Source organism: Cololabis saira, chromosome 17 (assembly GCF_033807715.1).
Source record: "Cololabis saira isolate AMF1-May2022 chromosome 17, fColSai1.1, whole genome shotgun sequence".
NCBI lineage: Eukaryota > Metazoa > Chordata > Actinopteri > Beloniformes > Belonidae > Cololabis > Cololabis saira.
Window position 1 is genome coordinate 943,762 of NC_084603.1, and position 23,838 is coordinate 967,599.

Below are 23,838 nucleotides of genomic sequence, written 5' to 3' on the forward strand. Positions count from 1 at the left end.
ACATTTTTTTGCCGGATACGTCATGGATTCCTGGAAACATTGGAGGATCCTGTGCCTGTCGATCCTGTCGGTCGAGGACGTTGAAGATGCTTCATAATTGGATTAATTATAACAGGATTTCTGCTTTTTGGAGCTGGTGGATTCCTGGTATATCGACAAACGCGTAAGTCGTCGACAGCTGTTCTGGCCCTTTCAGAGCTGCTGGACGTGGCTGAGGGGATCAGTTCTGGATCAACACTCAGACTCTAACGCTGGGAGAGCTAAATCGCGAGCTGGATGTGATTCTTAAGCAAAATTGCAGGCTAGTGGCGGTTTTTGAGCTCATTGGCAAGATGGAAAAGACCTTGGAGAAGTTGGAAGCTCAGCTTGGCGGGAATTGACCACAAATGTCTGTTTGGAGTCGCCATTGATGAACCAGAGACTTAAGGCTGACGGAAAATTACCAGAATCAGCCTGTTTTTTCAATACAATAGTTGATTCTATAATCTGACCTTGACAGAGCGGCCTGGCAGGTTAATCCAGTCACAATCTCCCTGGTGGAATAAAAACAAGACACTCTCCCCCCCCACTAGCCCTCCCCTTCCCAGGACATCTGTGGACCTGGATCAGAACTAACCCCCCCCCAGGACATCTGTGGACCTGGATCAGAACTAACCCCCCCCCCCCCACCCCCCAGGACATCAGTGGACCTGGATCAGAACTAACCCCCCCCCCCCCCCCCCCCCAGGACATCTGTGGACCTGGATCAGAACTGTACTGGGCCGTCTGATATCAAGGACAATGTCTGAGGAGCAGCTCTGGGGCAAAGTTCACAGACTCATCGCTCACACACACACTTGCTGATAACCACCTCCCTCGTTCTCAACGCCTTCCCGGCCCCCCCTCTTATCAGCCCCGTGCAGCGTGCCGGGATGCACGTTCTGGATGCACCGTGCCGGGATCTGACACTCGGCCTCTCCGACACTCGGCCTCTCCGACACTCGGCCTCTCCGACACTCGGCCTCTCCGACACTCGGCCTCTCCGACACTCGGCCTCTCCGACACTCGGCCTCTCCGACACTCGGCCTCTCCGACACTCGGCCTCTCCGACACTCGGTCTCTCCGACACTCGGTCTCTCCGACACTCGGCCTCTCCGACACTCGGCCTCTCCGACACTCGGCCTCTCCGACACTCGGCCTCTCCGACACTCGGTCTCTCCGACACTCGGTCTCTCCGACACTCGGTCTCTCCGACACTCGGTCTCTCCGACACTCGGTCTCTCCGACACTCGGTCTCTCCGACACTCGGCCTTTCTGACACTCAGTGGTTTAACCCGCTGTGAAGTCGAATCTGTGACGTCATGAACATTCCCTCTATTGCTTCCCTGAAAATAAAAATAATTAATAAAAATAAAAAACTTGTTTCCCAAAAAGCGAGAAAAATGTTTCATCATTTCATTTTTATTTTATTTGACAAAACCACTTACAGATTTAGCTGAGAATAAAGAAAAGCTTAAAACGCAAGTCGACTAATTGCTGAAAACCGTCATTAGAACATTATTGTCTAAATGAGCTTTCTACTTCTACGGACCTTGTAACCGGATATTTAAGAATGAAAGACGTAAAGAAACTAGCTACAATCAGCGGTGAAAGAACGTGAAAAGATAGTCCTACACCTGCGAGGTCTGGTCGGAGTTCAGCTCCAGGAACTCCTGAAGGTGCAAGTTCAGGTGGAGGTCTGGTCGGGGTTCAGGTGGAGGTCTGGTCGGGGTTCAGGTGGAGGTCTGGTCGGGGTTCAGGTGGAGGTCTGGTCGGAGTTCAGGTGGAGCTCTGGTTGAGGTTCAGGTGGAGGTCTGGTCGGAGTTCAGGTGGAGGTCTGGTGGGAGTTCAGGTGGAGGTCTGGTCGGGGTTCAGCTCCGACTCCCACTTCTCCAGGAACTCCTGCAGGTTGAGGTTGAACACGTCGATGCCCTTGGGCGACAGGTGCACGCCGTCGGCGCGGTACAGGCCGGTGTTGGCTCCGCAGCGGATGTTGTCGTGGCTCAGCGAGACGCCGCCCAGCTCCGAGACGATGTTCTGGATGCGGCGGTTGACGGTGGTGCGGACCAGGTCCACCTCGTGGCTGTCGGGTGAGTGTCGCCAGGCGCGGCGCGGCAGCACGTTGGACCAGACGAGGAGGCAGCGCGGGAAGATGCTCCTCATGGAGCTCAGGTCCTTCTTGACGGAGGCCAGGAGGGACGTGGGGCTCTCCGTGCTCAGGTCGTTGCCGCCCAGGTGCAGGATGAGCACGTCGGGCTCGGGCCAGCTGATCTTCAGCTGGTGCAGCTGCGGCAGCAGCTGCGACCACGTCATGCCCTGCGTCCCCTTCCACCAGACGGCCACCTGGCCCGGGTCCATGCCCAGCTGCATACCTACCTCCGGGGACTTGGCCCGCGACTCGGCCCAGAACACCAGCGAGTGGCCCACCACCCACACGTTCCTGGGCTCGCTGCTGGCCGGCTTCCCTACGGAGGGAACAGGAAACGCTCGTTAGCTCCCGACACTCACACTCTGATCTACGCTGGAAACAGCTCCGGGTACGGCCCGGGGTTCTGCCAATCTCTGCTGCTTTGCCAAAAGATGCTACCGAATGGTTTTCTACCTTTGCAGAGCTACAATTTTACTGTGTGTTATATAAATAAACCTGACCTTCCTGGTTAAATAAAGGCCAATGACTGAATGAATATCAAATAAAGCCATAGAATTGTTTTTTTTTCTCTTTATCGTATAATGTTCACAAAGTGTAATGCATTCATGTCATGGGTCGTGTATTTATATACTTTAAATACTCATCATCCCATATTATCAATTTTACAACGTTCAAGAAATGACGGGCAATCAAACTTAACAAAGTAGCATTTGTGGACGGGCAGCAGGATTGGCAGAACAGCGGCTGCGTTCAGACCTGGACTCGTATTTAAGATCAACCACAAGTCCAACGTACAACCAATAAAACAGTAACAAATGGTGGAGGAGAATTACACCGTTACACCGTTATTTACACAGGACTGTTTTATCTACACGTTTTAATCATTACATTTACATCGGGTAAGAAAAGAATCTCATTTCTGCATCAGTGGTTTTAAACGCATCAACATCTCGGTACGACTGAAACTGAACTCGACTTCCTACCGTTTGACCCCCAGATAACGAGGTTGAGCTAATTAATCCCCTGATAAAAACCCAACTGTCCACCAGCAGTTTACGGTTTCGTGGTGATGAAGCTTTTCTATGTAGCAGTTCCACTTCTGACCACATGGGGGCGGTAACCGTGGCCTGTGACACTGACTATGTTTCCATGCAGTCAAAATTGGGGTTATTACTAATATTCCGGTTCCTGAAACATTGGGAATATTCCGTTTACTTGGTAATTAATCATTTGGGATATCAGGATCAAACCAGCGACGCACGGAGAACGTGATGACGCAATTCCCGTCATTTCCGCTTCTTCTTCGGAAATTACACCGTTAACAAATTACATCCAAATTCAAATCAAATGCTGCTTCGCGCAACTTTTCTCTCTCCTTCTTGTAAATCTTCTATCCCGGTACTTTCTACCGTCTGCAAATGCAGAAATGTTCATATCCTTCATTACATTTATGAAGTGATTAGTCTCCTCCTGGTCTTGTGTTTCTCCGTGTTTAGAAGAACTTCCTGGACTCAAAAGACCAGGATTCCTTGTGAACAGATTATTATCCTGTTCCGTTTGATGGGGATATTCCGTTTGGTGTTTACATGACCCAATATTCAGATTTAAAAGGAGTAACCCAGGGCTCATATTGGGGTTTTTAAAAACCTGAATATGAGCAAATTCTGGTTATTCAAAGGGGTTATTGGTGTTTACATGGCCGTGTAACCGGGTTATTGCTGATATTCTGTTTTTAAAAGGGTTATTGATGCATGGAAACGCAGTCACTGCAGCAACATCGTTTCCCTTCGGGATTAATAAAGTTTTATTCAATCCAAGTGAAGGACGTGGAGAGGAAACTCTGAATAAAGTTCTCTGTCAGCTGGTCCAAACACCGATGGGTATTCATGTGTTCATCAGCGGAAGTGTATTTTCATGTGTTCATCAGTGGAGCTGCTACACAGATGCTTCAACACTTCCTCATTCTCTTGATTTCTGTGAAAACGACATCAGGAAAGTTCGTCACTAATGACGTTACAAACTGATTAACAAGCTGTTAATCCTTTACATCACTTGTTTGGTTTTATTTGTTCGCGTTCAGAGTAAATTATTATAATTATTCCGTATTAAGCAATAGGTTTTAAATAAATAATGAGGTAATTTAAGAGATCAAAATGATCACCTACCTTCACCGTCATGACAACACTCATTCAGCAGGGTTTCTTTTCATTTTCCAGTCATTAAAATCATTACAGCCTTTGAAACGGTTTTCAGGTCTGAGCCGTGGTTGCTAGCGTCCCTAGCTAACACATCTCCCATTTACCGACACGTTACACCAGCAAACAATTACTGCCATCGGAATTACTTAGCTGTCATTTTTAGTTTCTGTTTGCTTGTTTTTCAAGGTTTAACTTTATTTAGGGGATTCTCAAGACACAAAAAAACAGACTATTTGGTTTACTTAAATGCTCAAAAGTTCACACATAGTCAGTATTGAACTATGATTAAGCCCTATACACAGAAGAGCCAATGACTGTTGAGTACCCAGCTCTAACCCTTAACCTCCAACCTGTAACCCCAACCCTTAACCTTTAACCTCTAACCCCAACCCTTTAACCTCTAACCCCAACCCTATAACCTCTAACCTTTAACCCCTAACCCCAACCCTTTAACCTCTAACCCCAACCCTTTAACCCCTAACCCCAACCCTTTAACCTCTAACCCCAACCCTATAACCCTTAACTTTTAACCTCTAACCCCAGCCCTATAACCTCTAACCTTTAACCTTTAACCCCAACCCTGAGCTCGGCGTAGCGACCCGCTGCAGCTACGCTACATCAGGCAAGCAGCAGTTTTGTCAGACGCACAAAGAAGAAAACGGAGCAGAAACTCTTAGCAAACTCTGGTTTCGGGAGCAAAGGAACAAAGTCCCTAAATGTTGGTGTAAACCTTTACGAAGCGCTAAAGTTGATCTGAAACACCGTAACAATCTTCAAGGAATATTACATTTGTTCTCAAGTAGCTAAAACAAGCGATGTCATCAAATAATCTGCATTTACAATGTTAGCATTAGCATTCTGGTACCGAAAAGTTGGATCAACTTTGAACGTGATCTAACGTTATTAGCTAGGCACATTAGTTAAACGATCGTTCACTTTGTGAGACAAGCGCCAAATTTTGCACAAAGTATGTTCTAGGTCTACTTTTTCAAAAAAGCCCGTTAGCCACGCAAAAAAAACCAATATGGCTGCCGTTTTCCAAAATGGCTGCCACAAAAACAGTTTTTATATGTTTTTTGACTTGGAATGTGATTGGAAAATCCAATTTTGATTATTCTGACATCAGACTATAATCTTGGGACCCCCCACCCCCTCCCCCATTAGCCATGCAAATAAAACAACAATATCGGTGCCATTTTCCAAAATGGCTGCAGGCAAAAGACAGTTTATATGGTTTTTGACCTGGATTGTGATTATATAATTAGATTTTGATTGTTTTGGCATCAAATTATATTAACCCAGATTGGAAGTTGGTTCCATAGTAATGGTGCCTGACAGCAGAACGCCCGCCCTCCAAATCTACATTTGGATACTCTAGGAACTACGAGTAAACCTGAACTCCCAGAGCGGAGAGCTCTGCCAGGAACATAAGGCACTATCAGGTCTTGCAAATAATGCAGAGTTAGGCCGTTTTGGGCTTTATATGCAAGTAATATAATTTTAAATTTCTTGCTTGGCGTGTTCTTTTCACATGCGAAGCAGAAAGAAAGGACTCTGCTGTTCCAGAAGAAGCCACTCCCGCCTCTACAAGAGCTCCTATCCACCCACTGTCCTGGAGCAGGGTACCAACAGATCTCAAGGCAGCCATCTCTATGTGGAGACCCCCAAACATAACAACAAGTTGATCTTCGCCATACAGTTCAGGCCATTGCCACTGCACTTGTTTTGCAAGTGCATAGATTGGTTGGTCTGCAGTTATGACAGGGACCTGATCTGGATTCAGGTATTTAATAGTATCTCTGATTTTGTCCATGGTATGTTTTACTGTGGCAACTGAATGGGAGTACACACACAAGGAAATCTGTCAAAGACTGGTGTGAGACTGGGCTTAAATACTGCTGGCATGATTGCCAGTGATTGTATGCAGGTGTTCACACTTTACGGGCAGGGAGCAGAACTAGACACACCCACACCCAGGCCAGACTGTGACACTGTAAGCACTTTCAGTGGTTCTCAAACTTTTTTGACCCTGACACAAAAGATAAATTTGAAGATTGCGCGGGACCCAAAATAGTGAAAACAGCAGATCTACAAGCTCACGTGTCACATCGCATTATGAGCTTGTAGATCGGCGATCATCATAAACATTTTTATAAATGTTTTTTTTTTTTTTTAGATTTTTATCCGGTTAAAATTTAGAAACTTCCTTTCTGATCGAATTGCAACAGAAAACAGATATTAGTCAAAATTCCTACCATCCCACCATCTTGAAAACTGGAAGCCATATTTCATTTGTATTGACATCATAGAATTTGTTTTGCCAAAACACATGATAAAGAGATCATTAAAATATGTTCAGCAATTCAAGTTCTACACTGACAACCTTGTTTTAGCTTTCATAAGACAGCCATCTTCAAAAACAGCCGCCATCTTGGATTTTCAGGTGGCTAACCTTTTCTGCATAAGTAGGTACTAGGCAATGTTCATGCTAAATTTGGTGCTTGTCTCACGAAGTGATCGATTCTTCTAAAAACCTGACTTAATTTCCCTCACTATATGAAAATAACTCCACATGAACAATTCACCCCGCGACCGAAGTGGAGGCTCCTCTTCAACATTAGCTTCCTGAGCTAATGGCAGCTAAGACACGTTTGTTCATAATTACATAACAGATCATTTACAACATGTGAATCACAGTCATGATAAAAGTCTAGAACATTTAGCTTGAACGCAACAGTACAGGATTTATTCAACATTCTTGGACATTTACAAGGAGCAGGATGGCGTTTACGCCATCTGGACAGAAGTTTTCAAACTGCTGCACCGTCTCGGTTTTACGTGGCGCTTTGTTGTTGGTGGTGGAATATCCAGAAGACGTTCCACGAAGGACAACGATAGCAGCGAGACGTCTCTGCGCCCGCTAGCTAGCGGCTGGATTTCATACAGGTCCGATTGAATCATCTGAGTTCAGTAAATCACCTGGTGCAGCAGAAGAATTTTGTCCAAATAGTGCGTCTTTAGTGCCGTCAGACCTGCAGGTTTGGTAACGGGACTAAAAACAAGATTCCAGAATGTTCATGAGGATAAAGAACATTTCTAAGTGCCAGTTAAGACCCAGTGCGCCGTTAAAACCACGTTTCCTGGGGCGTACAAATCCTGGCGCTACGATTTAGGACTAAAACTTTAACCAAATGTTCAGAGAACGTCTTTTATGCTACATGAAGTAGGAGGCTTTAAAAGCAGAAACAGCCGCTGCTGGACGAGGGAAAGCTGGCTTCAGATTTTAAAACAAGAGTTGAGTAGATTCACTTACCCTGATGAGGTTTACTAGCACCTTAGCACGGTCAAAAATGCTGCGTAACAAACGAGTGAAAGGTAAAACCACACAGGTTCCAAAAGTCCAAGCAGATCCTCAGCTGTGGCGGTCGCTGTTAGCGTGTTAGCACCGGGGGAGGTTTAACAGTGACCACATTTGATGACTGGGAGTTTTGACTTAAAGCTTTTAAACAGGAAGTGACGCTAGCTTGCTAAGAATAGTGTATTTACATGCACATGTCTAGCTAACGGCCGGGGCTGGCTAACCTGAAAACTGTTGTATGTGTGATTAGCTCCATATTTCAATCCTTCCTGAGTCCAACTAGAGATCGTAGCAGAAAACGTTAAGTGTCTAAAAAGATTACACACAGGGTTCCTACACATTTTTCAAGGTCAAATTCAAGAACTTTCCAAGACTTTCAAGGGTAATTTTCAAAATCTTCCAGCAGCTTAATCACTGGGGTAAAATATCTACAGGAATATATATACTCATCATTATTTTTTCCGCTTTTTATCACAATTATATACATTGTATCGTGCTGTAAACATCTAGTCATGTTGTACAGGGTTCCTACGGGGGCTTGAAATCCTTGAAAGTGCTTGAATTTTAGTTTAAGTGCTTGAAATTATAACTGTCTTTCACAAAATTGGGATCGGACTGTATAGTTTAGTTTTTACAAGGAGAAATAAATAAGATAAAACCACGGTTCCTACACATTTCCAAGGTTAAATTCCACTACTTTTCAAGCACTTTCAAGGGTCATTTTCAAAATCTTCCAGCACCTTAATCACTGGGGTAAAATATCTACAGGAATATATATACTCATAATTATTTTTTCCGATTTTTACCACAATTATGTTCATTTTATCGTGCTGTAAACATCTAGTTATGTTTCATTTTCACTGATTTTATTTCTCCTTGTAATTAAACTATACAGTCTGATCCCAGTTTGGTGAAAGACAGTTATAATTTCCAGCACTTAAACTAAAATTCAAGCACTTTTCAGGCCTTGAAAACACAACAGTTTCAAGGATTTCCAGCCCCCGTAGGAAACCCTCTACACAACGTCCTACCTGTCTACCTGGGGACTAGGGTGATGGTGACTGGAGCTACCGGAGCTAGGTACCAGAGTAGTGGAGGAAGACGTTAAGCTAGGTACCAGAGTAGTGGAGGAAGACGTTACTGTGTGGAGGAGAGACTGCCGTCGGCTTCTTCTCTGGATCAGCGAGACGAGCCGCCGAGCCTCGGCTAACGGGGAGGAAACAACTGCACTAACGGCAGACGAGTGCAGTCTCAAGATCATCTTCTGGTGCCTCGCGAGGTTTACGGCTCCTGGTTATGGTTCCTGGTTACACCTGCGTTGCAGCTACCGCCGCCGTTCACATCACGCTGGACGACACCAGCACAAACTCACGCGTAGAAATCCGTATCCAGAAAAAAAAGAGAGGGTGACGGTAACGCAGGAGATTCCTGTGTTCTGCTCAGAAACACGTGACCCTAGCTAAGGACCTACTGCTCCACCTCGCTAGCGACAGGTACAGCTCTGAGCCGCACCAAGTGTGGCTTCACCTTCTTTAGATTATTATCTTACGCACTTACGCTACCTCGTTTCCAGGAACGCTAATCAATAATCTCCGGGGTCCGGACCTGGAAGACAGAAGCCTGCTAGATGCTGCTTCCCAGAAATGGCGGCAGGAAGGCCGAGAGCATGCAGAACACTTTACAGATGAGGTAACTTTACTGAGCACTACGATCTGGACCTGAACGGCTGCTAGTTTCCTTCAAGGCCGGTGAATAAACAGTTGTGAAACTGAACGGCGGCTAGTTTCCTTCAAGGCCGGTGAATAAACGGTTGTGAAACTGAACGGCAGCTAGTTTCCTTCAAGGCCGGTGAATAAACAGTTGTGAAACTGAACGGCGGCTAGTTTCCTTCAAGGCCGGTGAATAAACGGTTGTGATACCTGGGGAGAGCAGCGGGCCGTCCTTGTTCTTCAGGCCTTGCTTCCTGCGCAGCAGCATCTCTTTGTACTGCTGCTCTCGTTTCTCCACCAGCTTCTGGCTGTACAGCTCCAGCTGCAAACACAGACAAACAGAGACACATTGTGTAGCAGCTAGTGATGCACCGATATGAAAATTTGTGGCCGAAACCGAAACCGAAAATAATAAACATTTGGCCGAATACCGAACAATACCGAACATGGTTCTTCAGCAGTTTTTCATTTATTTTGCCAATTTTTTCACCATTGCATAAATCAAATAAATTTGATTTAGGCTTTTCAAAGAAAAAAATCTTTTACAAAATAACAAGGTAGAAAATATTTATTGAACATAAAAAACTGAAAATTTTTTAATTTCTCAGCATTATGTTGTTTTGGTTCCACCTCCTGGTGAATGTTAGATAAAATTCTTATGGGGTTACTTTTTGGTTGGCCAACGATTTATGTAGTGCGCAACGTTACGGGACGGAGCGGCCAGTCTATTTCCTTATTTTACAACGCCGTTATTAATTGTTCGTTTTTTTTCCCCACTTATTCCACTGAACACCAAAGTGTTTTTATGCCATTTTCGGCCGAACAATTTCGGTTACCGAACAATCGGTGCATCATTAGTAGCAGCGAGACTCAGCAGCTCGTACAGTCCTGGACATCGCTATGGTAACCCAGTCCGTAAGCATCATGCTTATGGCCCACTCTCAAGTGGACCCCAAACAACTTTTGCTGTTCAAAAACGAGTGAATTGTTAAATCAGGAGCAGATGAGGCTTTTCCTGACAACACGATGCTCCTATTTTAGCATGAGGAGCTACTAGCTATGGGCCTTCTCCATTATTGTGCCTGAAGAAGCGCCTGCTTGCCTTGAAATGGCAAATACAGTTAACTAGTTTAGTTTTACGTTGTGAGCGAACGCGAGCTCCCCACGCCGCACACCACGCCGTGCCTGACGCACCTCCCACAAAATGTAACCACGCGTAAAGAGGTCGCAGACCAACGCAGACCGAGAGCTGTGATTGGTTCGCTTGGTAGCAACGCATTTCCATTTCTGGTTCGTGAAGCAGTCGTGAACTTTGAGCCTCTTTTCTTCGTGTGTGTGGGATTATTTTTGTTTTGTTTTTTTGCACAATAGTTGTCCTTATCTCTTAGATTCACTGTGACCGGAAAAGCCTGAAGCTAAACAAAGTATTAGCTAACGCTCTGGGGGGTTTAGCACCGCAGAGAAATGGAGTGACAGAGAAGTCCCAAGGTTCACAACGACGTCGCGGTGACGGCGTCACGGCAACGGGATAGGCTCTGCGTTGGTTTAACTTTTGTGCTGTCTTCGGGTCAAGGAAGGAGGAAAGGAAGAACGGAGGAAAGAAGGAAGGAAGGAAGGAAGGAAGGACGGAAGGAAGGAAGGAAGGAAGGAAGGAAGGAAAGAAGGAAGGAAGGAAAGAAGGAAGGAAGGGAGAAAAGAAGGAAGGAAGGAAGGGAGAAAAGAAGGAAGGAAGGGAGAAAAGAAGGAAGTAAGGAAGGGAGAAAAGAAGGAAGGAAGGAAGGGAGAAAAGAAGGAAGGAAGGAAGGAAGGAAGGAAGGAAGGAAGGAAGGAAAGGAGAGAGCAGGAGGAAAGAAGGAAGGAAGGGAGAAAAGAAGGAAGGAAGGAAGGGAGAAAAGAAGGAAGGAAGGGAAAAAAGGAAGGGAGGAAAGAAGGAAGGAAGGGAGAAGTCTTCGGGTCCAGGAAGGAGGAAAGGAAGAACGGAGGAAAGAAGGAAGGGAGAAAAGAAGGAAGGAAGGAAGGAAGGAAGGAAGGAAGGAAAGGAGGAAGGAAGGGAGAAAAGAAGGAAGGAAGGAAGGGAGAAAAGAAGGAAGGAAGGGAGAAAAGAAGGAAGGAAGGAAGGGAGAAAAGAAGGAAGGAAGGAAGGGAGAAAAGAAGGAAGGAAGGAAGGAAGGAAAGGAGAGAGCAGGAGGAAAGAAGGAAGGAAGCGAGAAAAGAAGGAAGGAAGGAAGGGAGAAAAGAAGGAAGGGAAAAAAGGAAGGAAGGGAGAAAAGAAGGAAGGAAGGGAGAAAAGAAGGAAGGAAGGAAGGAAGGAAGGAAAGGAGAGAGGAGGAGGAAAGAAGGAAGGAAGGGAAAAAAGAAGGAAGGAAGGGAGGAAAGAAGGAAGGAAGGAAGGAAGGGAGAAAAGAGGAAGGGAGAAAGAAGGAGAGAGCAGGAGGAAAGAAGGAACAGGAGAATGAGGTCATTTTGACACAAAGACAGTACAAGGGTTAACGCAGAACCATAATAAACCATAATCAGGCTTAATAACTGAACCAGCCCTGCACAACATAATGGTGCCCCGTGTGAGGCCTTGTGCCGCCTGACAGACGTAGTACAATGTATTAGCTAACGCTCTGGGGGGTTTAGCACCGCAGAGAAATGGAGTGACAGAGAAGTCCCAAGGTTCACGACGACGTCGCGGTGACGGCGTCACGGCAACGGGATAGGCTCTGCGTTGGCTTAACCTTTGTGCTGTCTTCGGGTCAAGGAAGGAGGAAAGGAAGAACGGAGGAAAGAAGGAAGGAAGAAAAGAAGGAAGGAACGAAGGACGGAAGGGAGAAAAGAAGGAAGGAAGGAAGGAAGGAAAGAAGGAAGGAAGGGAGAAAAGAAGGAAGGAAGGAAGGAAAGGAGAGAGCAGGAGGAAAGAAGGAAGGAAGGGAGAAAAGAAGGAAGGAAGGAAGGGAGAAAAGAAGGAAGGAAGGGAAAAAAGGAAGGAAGGGAGGAAAGAAGGAAGGAAGGGAGAAAGGAAGGAAGGAAGGAAAGGAGAGAGCAGGAGGAAAGAAGGAAGAAAAGAAGGAAGGGAAAAAAGGAAGGAAGGGAGAAAAGAAGGAAGGGAGAAAAGAAGGAAGGAAGGAAGGAAGGAAGGAAGGAAAGGAGAGAGGAGGAGGAAAGAAGGAAGGGAAAAAAGAAGGAAGGAAGGGAGGAAAGAAGGAAGGAAGGAAGGAAGGGAGAAAAGAGGAAGGGAGAAAGAAGGAGAGAGCAGGAGGAAAGAAGGAACAGGAGAATGAGGTCATTTTGACACAAAGACAGTACAAGGGTTAACGCGGAACCATAATAAACCATAATCAGGCTTAATAACTGAACCAGCCCTGCACAACATAATGGTGCCCCGTGTGAGGCCTTGTGCCGCCTGACAGACGTAGTACAATGTATTAGCTAACGCTCTGGGGGGTTTAGCACCGCAGAGAAATGGAGTGACAGAGAAGTCCCAAGGTTCACGACGACGTCGCGGTGACGGCGTCACGGCAACGGGATAGGCTCTGCGTTGGCTTAACCTTTGTGCTGTCTTCGGGTCAAGGAAGGAGGAAAGGAAGAACGGAGGAAAGAAGGAAGGAAGAAAAGAAGGAAGGAACGAAGGAAGGAAGGGAGAAAAGAAGGAAGGAAGCAAGAAAAGAAGGAAGGAAGGAAGGGAGAAAAGAAGGAAGGAAGGAAGGAAGGAAGGGAGAAAAAAAAGAAGGAAGGAAGAAAAAAAAGAAGGAAGGAAGGAAGGAAGGAAGGAAGGAAGGAAAGAGCAGGAGGAAAGAAGGAAGAAAGGGAGAAAAGAAGGAAGGAAGGGAAAAAAGGAAGGAAGGGAGGAAAGAAGGAAGGAAGGGAGAAAAGAAGGAAGGAAGGGAGAAAAGAAGGAAGGAAGGAAGGAAGGAAGGAAAGGAGAGAGCAGGAGGAAAGAAGGAAGGAAGGGAGAAAAGAAGGAAGGAAGGAAGGGAGAAAAGAAGGAAGGAAGGGAGGAAAGAAGGAAGGAAGGGAGAAAGGAAGGAAGGAAGGAAAGGAGAGAGCAGGAGGAAAGAAGGAAGGAAGCGAGAAAAGAAGGAAGGAAGGAAGGGAGAAAAGAAGGAAGGGAAAAAAGGAAGGAAGGGAGAAAAGAAGGAAGGAAGGAAGGAAGGAAGGAAGGAAGGAAGGAAGGAAGGAAGGAAGGAAGGAAAGGAGAGAGGAGGAGGAAAGAAGGAAGGAAGGGAAAAAAGAAGGAAGGAAGGGAGGAAAGAAGGAAAGAAGGAAGGAAGGAAGGAAGGGAGAAAAGAGGAAGGGAGAAAGAAGGAGAGAGCAGGAGGAAAGAAGGAACAGGAGAATGAGGTCATTTTGACACAAAGACAGTACAAGGGTTAACGCAGAACCATAATAAACCATAATCAGGCTTAATAACTGAACCAGCCCTGCACAACATAATGGTGCCCCGTGTGAGGCCTTGTGCCGCCTGACAGACGTAGCGCTGACAGACGTTTGCTGGACGTACCTTCTCCTTCTGCTTGGCCTTGATGTCCAGGTCGTTCTCGGCCGAGCTCAGGGGGCTGGAACCCAGCGAGGACTCGGTGGGGAGGCTGAACTGGACCGATTTAACCGATTTAACCGGCTGAGAGCTCAGAGACTTCACCGTCTCGATGACCTTCAGGCACCGGGCCACCGTGGTGGAGATGGCCGTCTGGTGGCAGGGACCAGAGGAACCGGAGGGGGTTGGGGGCGTCGCCGAGGCCCCAGGCTGGGCGGAGCTGGTGGGCGGGGTCTGGTCAGCCTGACCAATGAACGGCAGGATGGAGTGAGAGGGGGGTGGGGCAAAGGGAGGCTGTCCCAGAGGCCGGCGGGGGGGCGGCCCAGGGGGGGGCCCCGGAGGAGGGTGGAGAAGGTGCCGTGGAGGAGGACCTGGGGGGGGCCCTGGAGGAGGACCTGGGGGAGGACCGGGGGGGGGCCCTGTGGGGGGTCCAAACCGGTGCTGCATGGGGGCGGGGGCCGAGGCGGGGGGGCCCGAGCCTCCTGGCGTGGGGGGGCCGTGAGCAGGGACCCCCAGGGGCCAGTTCAGCGGGGGGGAGGGGTGCTGGTAGTGGGCCGGCGGGGGCCCGGGGGGAGGTTTGGGGGTCAGGGCGGCGGGCGGGGGGGGGTTCCCCATGTTCCCCATGTTCCTGGTGAGGCTCTGCAGCTTCTGGGCCTCCTGCAGGGCCTCCAGCTCCTGCCGGTCAAGGAACTCCTCGTACTCCGATGGTTTCTGCTCGGCGCTGGAGGACCGGACTGGGGACCGGACCGGGCAGGACGATGGGAGGGAGTCCAGCTCCACAGAACCAGTTCTGGGGGGTCGCAGCTCGTCCCTGTCGGCAGACGAGGACTTGGGGCTGCAGAGCCTCAGCTTGGACACGTCTCCGGAGCTGAGCTTCAGGCCGATGGTTCGCAGCAGACTCTGGATCTTGTCGTACGGTTCTGCCGGCGGATCCTCGCCCTCCCTCTCCCTCTCCCTCTCCAGCGACGACCTCTTGGAGCTCGGATACCTCTCCTCTTCCCCGGTCAGGCTGCTGCCGCCCGGGGCCTCTTGGGCCAGGCTGCTGCCCGGGGCCGAGCCCAGGATCCGGGAGAATCCCCTCCCGTCCTGCAGCGCCAGCTCGTGGGGCAGCAGCTCGTCGTCGGCCGCCGTCGGAGGAGGAGGAGACTCGCTCTTCCGGTCGCCGCCGTCGGCCCGTTTGCTGAGCATGTCCAGGAACCGGTCCAGCGGTTGTTTCTCTGCGGGGGGAGACTGCCGGGGCGGGGAGGCCTTCTGCCTCGGCGAGGGGCTCCTGGGGGGCGAGTCTATGGGGGACGGGGGTCTGAAGCTGGTCTGGGTGGAGGCCGGGGGGTGGGAGGGGGAGATCTGGGACCGGGAGGGGGGTTCTGGACTCTGGCCCTGTTTGGGGGGGTACGGGTCGTACGGCTGCTCCCTGTACGGGTCGTAGTAGCGCTCCTCGTAGCGCTCGCCGTAGGGCTCGTCGTAGACGTCGTAGCGGTCGTAGTGGCGGCTGGCGGAGGGCGGGCCGCCGTAGGGCGGGTCGCCGTAGGGCAGGCGGTCCTCGTAGCGGTCGTAGGGCCGCTCGGCGTAGGCCGGGGGGGCGTGGGGGGCGTACGGGTCGTACCGCCGGTCGGGGTACCCGCCGTAGGGCCGGTCGTAGTACGGGTCGTCGTAAGGGTGGGGCGGGTAGTCCGGTTCCCCCGGCCTCTTCTTCAGGATCGACCGCACCGGCTTGTACTCGGCCAGCGGCACGGACCTGCCGTGGTCGTAGTCGATGCAGGTGCCGCGGGGCCCGGGTTCCAGGCCCCGCGGGTCCCGCGGGTCCGGGTGGTTCCGCGGGTCCCGGGGATCCAGGTGGCCCCGGGGGCCCCGCGGATCCAGGTGGTTCCGCGGGTCCCGGGGATCCCGCGGGTCCAGGTGGTCTCGGGGATCCAGGTGGACCCGCGGATCCCGGGGATCCAGGTGGTCCCGGGGATCCCGCAGGTCCCGGGGATCCCGTGGGTCCCTGGGGTCCCGGGGATCCCCCTCCACCAGACTCTTCTTGTAGGCGATCATCTCGTTCAGCTCGTCCAGCTCCCTCTTCTTCCTGGCCAGCTCCGTGTCCGTGTCCACGACCACCTCCTTCCTCCTGGGGGGGCTGGTTCTCCTGGAGGTAGGGATGTTAATAATTAATCGATTTTCGATTACCGTATCGGTCTGAATATAAGACGGTGTTTTTTACATTGAAATAAAACTGAAAAAGTGGGCGTCGTCTTACATTCGGGGTCTAGACGTTATACCCATTCACAACACTAGATGGCGCCAGATATCTTTAAAGCCAATGCTGAATTTAACTCCCCAGGCCAAAGCAAACCACTGTCACGAAGAAGAAAAATAAAAATAGCGGTAAGAAAGAAAAGAGAAGAAAATAAGTTTCTCCAATCTGGAGAAAAGTGTGTGGAAGATCGGCAGGTGAACCGGCAGCTGAGGAGAAGTTATGATGCAAACTTCAACATGATCGTTCAATGAGGCAAAATAACAGGCCTTTTCTCTCAAATATATTGTTATAATCATTTGTTTCAGATGTACTGAAATTATTTTCTGTATAAAAATTGAATTTGGTGTTCAAAAAGTCTTTTCTTAAACTTGAGTCTTGAAAAAGAGGGTCGTCTTATAATCGGGGTCGTCTTATATTCGGGACAATACGGTAATTGCCGTTATGAAATTACCCGATTAAAATTAACGATTACAATTAATCTTTTTATTTATTTATTTTTTTCGTTTAATTTCACCAGCAGGTATTACGCCCGGACCACATTTAATGCGACACAACGCGCCGCGCCGCGCACATAAAGTTAGAAGAAAGAGACGGCGGATATGTTTGGTTTTAGTAACATCATGCTCAGGCAATGAGTCTGCAATGGCCCAGACGGGAGACACATGTAGCTCAGTGCTTAACTTTTATTTTTAATCCACTCTATATTCTTCTGGTTGTTCTCCGATATGCTCCCCTAAAGCCTGAATTATGGTTCCGCCTTAAATCAACGCAGAGCCACGCCGTAGCCTACGGCGTAGGCTCTGCGTTGTTGTAACGCGGAACCATAAATCATCTTCACCCGGTACATACATAGGTTCCTCTAAACATCTGTCCCCGCTACAGTTTTAACTAAAAGAAAATGTGTTCCAATACAGCAGGTCTCATCATTTTATTTTGAACACTGCCAAAACTCTAACTTAAAACTTAACTACAACTTAAAATTTGCTTGACACAAATGACACTATTATGGCTGCTGCTACTACTAATAGCCTTGAAGTGCACTTTATATTATATTCCTTGTGGTACAAAAATGTCTTTTTGTTACTTTTGTATCAAATAAATATTTGATTAAGGAATACATTAAAATGTCCTTTTGTATTTTATATAAGCAAAAAAAATTATGTTTGTATCTCAGATGGGGGAAAAACGCCGCTTATCAACTAATCGATGATCGATCGATAAGGTTATCAACTGTCAATTAATGAAATAATCGATAATTTGCATCCCTACCTGGAGGGGCTGGTTCTCTTCCGCTGGGACTCCTCCCGGTCCCGGCTGGTCCTCCTCTTCTTGCTCCGTTCCCGGCTCCGGCTCCTGCTCCGGCTCCGGGTTTTGCTCGGCCTCTCCCGGCTCCGCTTGGAGCTCTTGCGCTCGACGCTGGGGCTGCGCCGCTTCTTGACGACCCGACCGAACTTGTCTCTGGTCGGACTCTTGCTCTTGCTCCTCGCCCTGCTGCGACTCCGGCTCCGACTCCGGCTCCGACTGGCCCGCCGGCGGGTCACGTAGTCCTTCCTCAGGTTCTTCACCACCGTCTTCAGCTTCTCCGCCTCCTGCTTCTCCTTCCTGTTCGGTGGGTGAAGGTCGTTATTACTGAAACTCGGACGGAATTAGGGCTGTTCGATTTTGCCCAAAAATAAAATCGCGATTTTTTTCTCTCAAAATCTGATTTTCGATTACGATTATTTTGTGAATTGACAAAAGGCAAAGAAATTATTTCAAATATGCTGTGCAAACTTTGCTCTTATTAAACCAAAAATGAATGAATAAAGTGCAAAACTCTGTAAAATAAGTTGAAAAAAAGTTTTAAAAAATATAATAAAATATAAAGTTTTATCTCTGGAAAAAAAAAAAAAAAAGCAAATCAGCACTTGCAAACATACAGTAAGTTATATTTCCAAATAAAATTTGTTTTCATCTTGTTTTCCACTTTTTTTCCTAATTTTTCCTCTTCTTGTTTTCCTCTTTTCTTTCTCTTTCTTTAATCTTTTTTCATTTTGTTTTCCACTTTTTTTCCTCATTTTTCCTCTTTTTTCCCTCCTTTTTTGCCCTCTTTTTTCCCCACTTTTTTCATCTTGTTTCCCCCTTTTTTCATCATTTTTTTTTAAATTTATTTCAAACCAACAAAACCACAACTCTCGTACTACAAAAGAAGAACAGAAAGTTACAGGAACCATTGAACAGAACAAACAACAATACCAACAACAGACACTATAACAAAACAAACACTGTTTGATCATCTTGTTTCCCCCTTTTTTTCATCTTGTTTTCCTCTTTTTTTGCTTTTTTTTCCCTCTTTTTCTTTTTTCCTCTTGTTTTCCCCCTTTTTTCATCTTGTTTCCCCCTTTTTTCATCTTGTTTTCCTCTTATCTTCTTTTTTGCTTTTTTTCCTCTTTTTTCCTCCTTTTCTCTTTTTTCCTCTTTTTTTTTCTTCTTTTTTTCCTCAATTCTTTATCTTTTTTTTTCCTTTTTCCTTTAAATAAAACAAGACATTTTCTAATTAAACTAAACTGGGTCTTTGCATGCTAAATAATAATCAACACATGAAGGAGGTAGAGGTGTGTAATGTCACTCATTACATTTGATATTCACATTTGCAAGTTTTTTGCTGGAACACGAGCCGGTCTAGCGGTGGCATGTTAGTATATCACCATGGTTACAACGCCCCCTCCTACACTAAAGAGCCTCTCCCATGTTAGTATATCACCATGGTTACAACGCCCCCTCCTACACTAAAGAGCCTCTCCCATGTTAGTATATCACCATGGTTACAACGCCCCCTCCTACACTAAAGAGCCTCTCCCATGTTAGTATATCACCATGGTTCCAACGCCCCCTCCTACACTAAAGAGCCTCTCCCATGTTAGTATATCACCATGGTTCCAACGCCCCCTCCTACACTAAAGAGCCTCTCCCATGTTAGTATATCACCATGGTTCCAACGCCCCCTCCTACACTAAAGAGCCTCTCCCATGTTAGTATATCACCATGGTTACAACGCCCCTCCTACACTAAAGAGCCTCTCCCATGTTAGTATATCACCATGGTTACAACGCCCCCTCCTACACTAAAGAGCCTCTCCCATGTTAGTATATCACCATGGTTCCAACGGCCCCTCCTACACTAAAGAGCCTCTCCCATGGGGCACTGGTCGCAGGTATTGAGAGGTATTTCCATCAATCATTAATATGTGTGCAGACAAGGTTTAAAAAAAATAAATAAATAAAAAATAAGTGAAAAATCGATTTTACGAGTTTCGCGTTTTAACATCGTTCTAATTACATAATCGCGATTACGATTTAAAATCGATTAATCGAACAGCCCTAGACGGAAACGTTCAAATCTTCACACTGAAATGAAGGAGTTGGTCACTCACTCGATGTCCTCTGCAGTCTTGCTCAGTTTGATGGTCATCTGCAAAAAAGAGAAGGATTTCAGTGGAGAAACTGACAACTGGTGAGAGCCGGTTCAAGCCTGGACCAGGACCGGGACCAGGACCTGGAACCAGGTGTTGCTCACCTTTCCCTTGTTTGCTCCGACGCCGGTGAGTTTCCGAACGGGGAGGAAGACTTTCTCGGTGAAGCGCTTGATTCTGACGGCCTGGGTGCCGCCGTCCACCGCCTCCAGCTGCAGGAGACAAACTGCTTTAATCACAAATTCATGTTCAACTCATTCCATGATCCGGGACACTTTTAATACTGCTGCCATTCATTGTCTATGAGAGCTGCTGCCATTCATTGTCCCTCTTCTTCTGGCTCTCGACTAAGGCGGACGCTTTTTCTGCTCCTCTCCCTCCCTATCTGCTGCTACTGCTTTTGTTTGTCTCGTCTTTAGAGTCTCTCCTTTTCACTCCTCCCAAACTCCACAATCATGGAATTGATTAACTGGTCTCTCAGCACAATTGACCAAATTTTTGCGACATGAAGTCAGGGGGTAAGGGAGCCCTCCTGCCCCGATGGGACATTTTTTGCTGGATACACAATGGATTCCTGGAAACATTGGAAACCGTTGTGTTTGGTGATTCTGTCTGTCGAGGACGTTGAAGATGCTTCATAATTGGATTTATGATAACAGGATTTCTCTTGATCGGAGGAGGGGGATTCCTGGTGTACCGACAAACGCGTAAGTCATCGACAGCTGTTCTGGCTCTTTCAGAGCTGCCGGACGTGGCTGAAGGATCAAGCAAGGTGATCAACACTCAGACTTTAACGTTGGGGGAGCAAAGCCGTAAGCTGGATGTGATTCTTGAACAGAATCTCAGGCTGGCGGCGGCCTTTGTTCGTCTGATTGGAGTCGCCATTGATGAACCAGAGACTAAAAGGCAGACGGAAAATTACTGAGGCTGCCTGTTTGCAATATAATTGTTGATTCTATAATCTGGCCTTGACGCTCTGGTCACAATCTCCCTGGTGGAATGTACTGGTCGCAATCTCCCTGGTGGAATGTACTGATCGCAATCTCCCTGGTGGAATGTAAACAAGGTGGCTCTGCCCCCACTAGCCCTCCCCTCTCAGGAACATCTATGGACCTGTTTCAGAACTGTACCGAGCCGAGTCCCTGGTTATCTGAACCAGTTCCTGGTTCCCAGAACTCACCGGGACCATGCTGAACCAGTTCCTGGTTATCTGAACCAGTTCCTGGTTCCCAGAACTCACCGGGACGATGCTGAACTCCACCTTCTCGTTGAGCTCCAGCCGTTTCCTCTCCACCACCTCGGCCATGCTGAAGGGCAGCTGGGGATTCTCCGAGCACTTGATGAGGCCTGAGTCCCGGCAGAACTCGATCACGATGCCCTGGGGGAGGAGGACAGCGTGAGACCGGACCCTCGGGTCTCCCCCAGACCCGGACCCTCGGTCCCCCCAGACCTGGTCCCCCCCAGACCCGGTTCCCGTGGTTCTTACGTGATGACGCTGCTCAGTTGATTCTTCAAAGGAGTCCGTCAGGATCTCCACGTATGTGGCTCGTTCCTCCTTCGTCTCCCGGTGCGTCGCGATGTTGAACCGGACCTGCAGCGGAGAAACTAGAGTTACTGGACCGGACAGCTCTATCCCAGTTGCTGTCGTAGTGTCCTTGGGCAAGACACCTTACCCACCTTGCCCCGTGTGAATGTGTATGAATGTTGGTGGTGGTCGGAGGGGCCGTTTGGCGCGATATGGCAGCCACGCTTCCGTCAGTCTGCCCCAGGGCAGCTGTGGCTACAAAACGTAGTTTACCACCACCAGTGAGGATGTGTATGAATGAATAATGGTCTAATGGCCCTTTGGCACTAGTCCCGCTTCACCTCGGCTCTACCCGCCACGGCACCGTCTTGCGCTTTTGCACTAGGGCTGAGGCGGGTAGAGCCGCTCCAAGCCGATACTTTTTCTGTAACCATTCGAGCGAGGTTCTAACCGGGTAGGGACTATTTCTGACGTCATCACCCTCCGCGCTACTAATTGGTCGGGGGGCGGGGCCGGCAGACGTTTGAATCAGGAAGCGGGAGTCAGCGCGAGGCGACTCGCGGCGATTTTATTATAAAGCGCAAACGTCTGTTTGGTGATCCAACTCTGAGGTGCAGATGTTCATAAACCTGGGGGCTGATGAGAGAATTAAAAAATCGATGTAGACGGGCTGTTTTTTTCTCAGCCGCTCGCGGCTCCAGCTGATTTCTGATCAGCACCGACATGAACAAAGCCGTTGCGCAATCGAGTACGTCACAGCAGCTTCACCCCAACCTGCCCACTTCTCCCCTGGGGGGGGGGGAAACAAACGGGGACAAACGGGAAGAGTCGCGACGAGCCGAGCCGGGCTAAGGCGGTACTAGTGCGAAAGGGCCATAAGTGTAGCACTTTGAGATTCATTGAATGGAAAGTGCGTTACAAGTTAAATTCATTATTATTATTATTAACCCACATCTCACGTTCTCAGGTCAGTCCTGACCCTCTTAGGTCCCCGGTCCCCGTCCTCACCTTGTCCCCCACCAGCATGGTGGCTGCCGTCAGCAGGTCTTTGGGTCCGAAGTTGAGCTGCTTCTGTTCCCCGTTGAAGGTCATCACCACCCTCCCTGTTCCTGGAGGAGGCTGCACTTTTCCTCCGGCTTTAGCCTCCTCCTCTTCCTCCTTCTTCACTTCCTTCTTCTCAGTCTTCACCTCCGTCTTCACCTCCGTCTTCACCTCCTCCCTCGCTGCCTCCTTCTCATCATCATCAACCTTTTCCACCTTAATTTTAACCTGCAACGATACAAAAACAACGATCCACTCTCAAAATGGCAGGAAAGAAATGAAATTCATCCCAACAGGCCGTGGTATACGCTCATTATATCACAGTTAAGGATCATTATATCAGCTGAGGATCATTATATCAGCTGAGGATCATTATATCACAGTTAAGGATCATTATATCAGCTGAGGATCATTATATCACAGTGAAGGATCATTATATCTAGTGATGCACCGAAAGGAAAATTTGTGGCCGAAACCGAAACCGAAAATAATAATAAACACTTGGCCGAATACCGAACATGGTTCTACAGCAGTTTTTCATTTATTTTGCCAATTTTTTTGCATAAATCAAATACATTTGATTTAGGCTTTTAAAAGAAAAAAATCTTTTACAAAATTACAAGGTAGAAAATATTTATTGAACATAAAAAACTGAACATGTTTTAATTTCCAGCATTATGTTGTTTTGGTTCCACCTCCTGGTGAATGTTAGTAAAATTCTTATGTGGTTACTTTTTGGTTGGCCAACGATTTATGTTTGTGGTGCAACAGTTACGGAGCGGCCAGTCTATTTCCTTATTTTACAACGCCGTTATTAATTGTTCGGTTTTTTCCCACTTATTCCACCGAACACCCAAAGTGTTTTTTTGCCATTTTCGGCCGAACAATTTCGGTTACCGAACAATCGGTGCATCACTAATTATATCCCAGCTGAGCGGCGCCAAGTGGAACTGGTCCTACCTGTCCGACAGGTGCCGCTCCGTCCTCGGTGGGTCCCCCCTGCTGGTCCTGCTGGTCCTGCTGGTCCTCCGGCTCCTTCTTCACAGCTTTCCCAGGAGTTCTGGAGTCGGTTCTGGGGGCGGTTCTGAGGACGGTTCCCTCAAAGCGCTCCTTGCTGATCTCGTCCATGGAGTCGGGAATCCTCATGGTGAAGCCGAGCGGCGTCCACTGCAGGAATCAGGGGAGAAAAGTTTAAACCTCAAACCAAAACATCAACCAGGGCCGCAGATACCGCGGCCCCGCAGATACCGCCCATCCCTATGAAGGAGGAAGTGTAAGTGGCGGTCTCACCTTGTCTTTAGCGGCTGCCAGGGCGGCGGCCACCTCCTCCTTCTTCCTCCTCTCCAGCTCCATCACCTCTTCCTCCCTCCTCCTCCTCTCCTGCTCCTCCTCTTCCTTCCTCCTCCTCCTCTCCTCTTCCTCCCGTCTCTTCTGCTCCTGCAGGATCTTGTCCTGGTTCTTCCTCATCAGTCTGATGGCTCTCTTGGCTGCCGTCCCCTGAGGAAGCACAGCCACCAATCAGGGACAGCCCGGGTGGGTCAGCCTGGGACAGCCCGGGTGGGTCGGCCTGGGACAGCCCGGTCCAGGCCGGTCCGTCAGTCTCACCTGGGTCAGCCAGGGTCACCTGGGTCAGT

General features: G+C 48.3%; 1 protein-coding gene across 2 annotated transcripts in view; it reads right to left on the reverse strand.

Annotated features, from left to right (window-relative positions):
- Window positions 1-1,128: 1,128 nt before the first annotated feature.
- si:dkeyp-121d4.3 (uncharacterized) overlaps window positions 1,129-23,838 on the reverse strand; it is a 40,866-nt gene continuing 18,156 nt past the window's right edge. Inside the window, exons 13-24 of one of the 2 annotated variants that reach the window (XM_061745941.1) lie at window positions 23,495-23,701; window positions 23,165-23,371; window positions 22,172-22,432; window positions 21,125-21,229; window positions 20,879-21,016; window positions 19,743-19,850; window positions 19,600-19,637; window positions 17,457-17,789; window positions 13,919-16,076; window positions 9,643-9,754; window positions 1,871-2,483; window positions 1,129-1,732 (exon numbers count right to left, since the gene is read on the reverse strand). In XM_061745941.1, the coding sequence (XP_061601925.1) occupies window positions 1,729-1,732; window positions 1,871-2,483; window positions 9,643-9,754; window positions 13,919-16,076; window positions 17,457-17,789; window positions 19,600-19,637; window positions 19,743-19,850; window positions 20,879-21,016; window positions 21,125-21,229; window positions 22,172-22,432; window positions 23,165-23,371; window positions 23,495-23,701 (4,284 nt within the window). In that variant the 3' untranslated portion in view covers window positions 1,129-1,728. Of the gene's footprint in view, window positions 1,733-1,838; window positions 2,484-9,642; window positions 9,755-13,918; window positions 16,077-17,456; window positions 17,790-19,599; window positions 19,638-19,742; window positions 19,851-20,878; window positions 21,017-21,124; window positions 21,230-22,171; window positions 22,433-23,164; window positions 23,372-23,494; window positions 23,702-23,838 lie in introns of those variants that run through there. The other variant, XM_061745942.1, reaches the window with a different exon arrangement.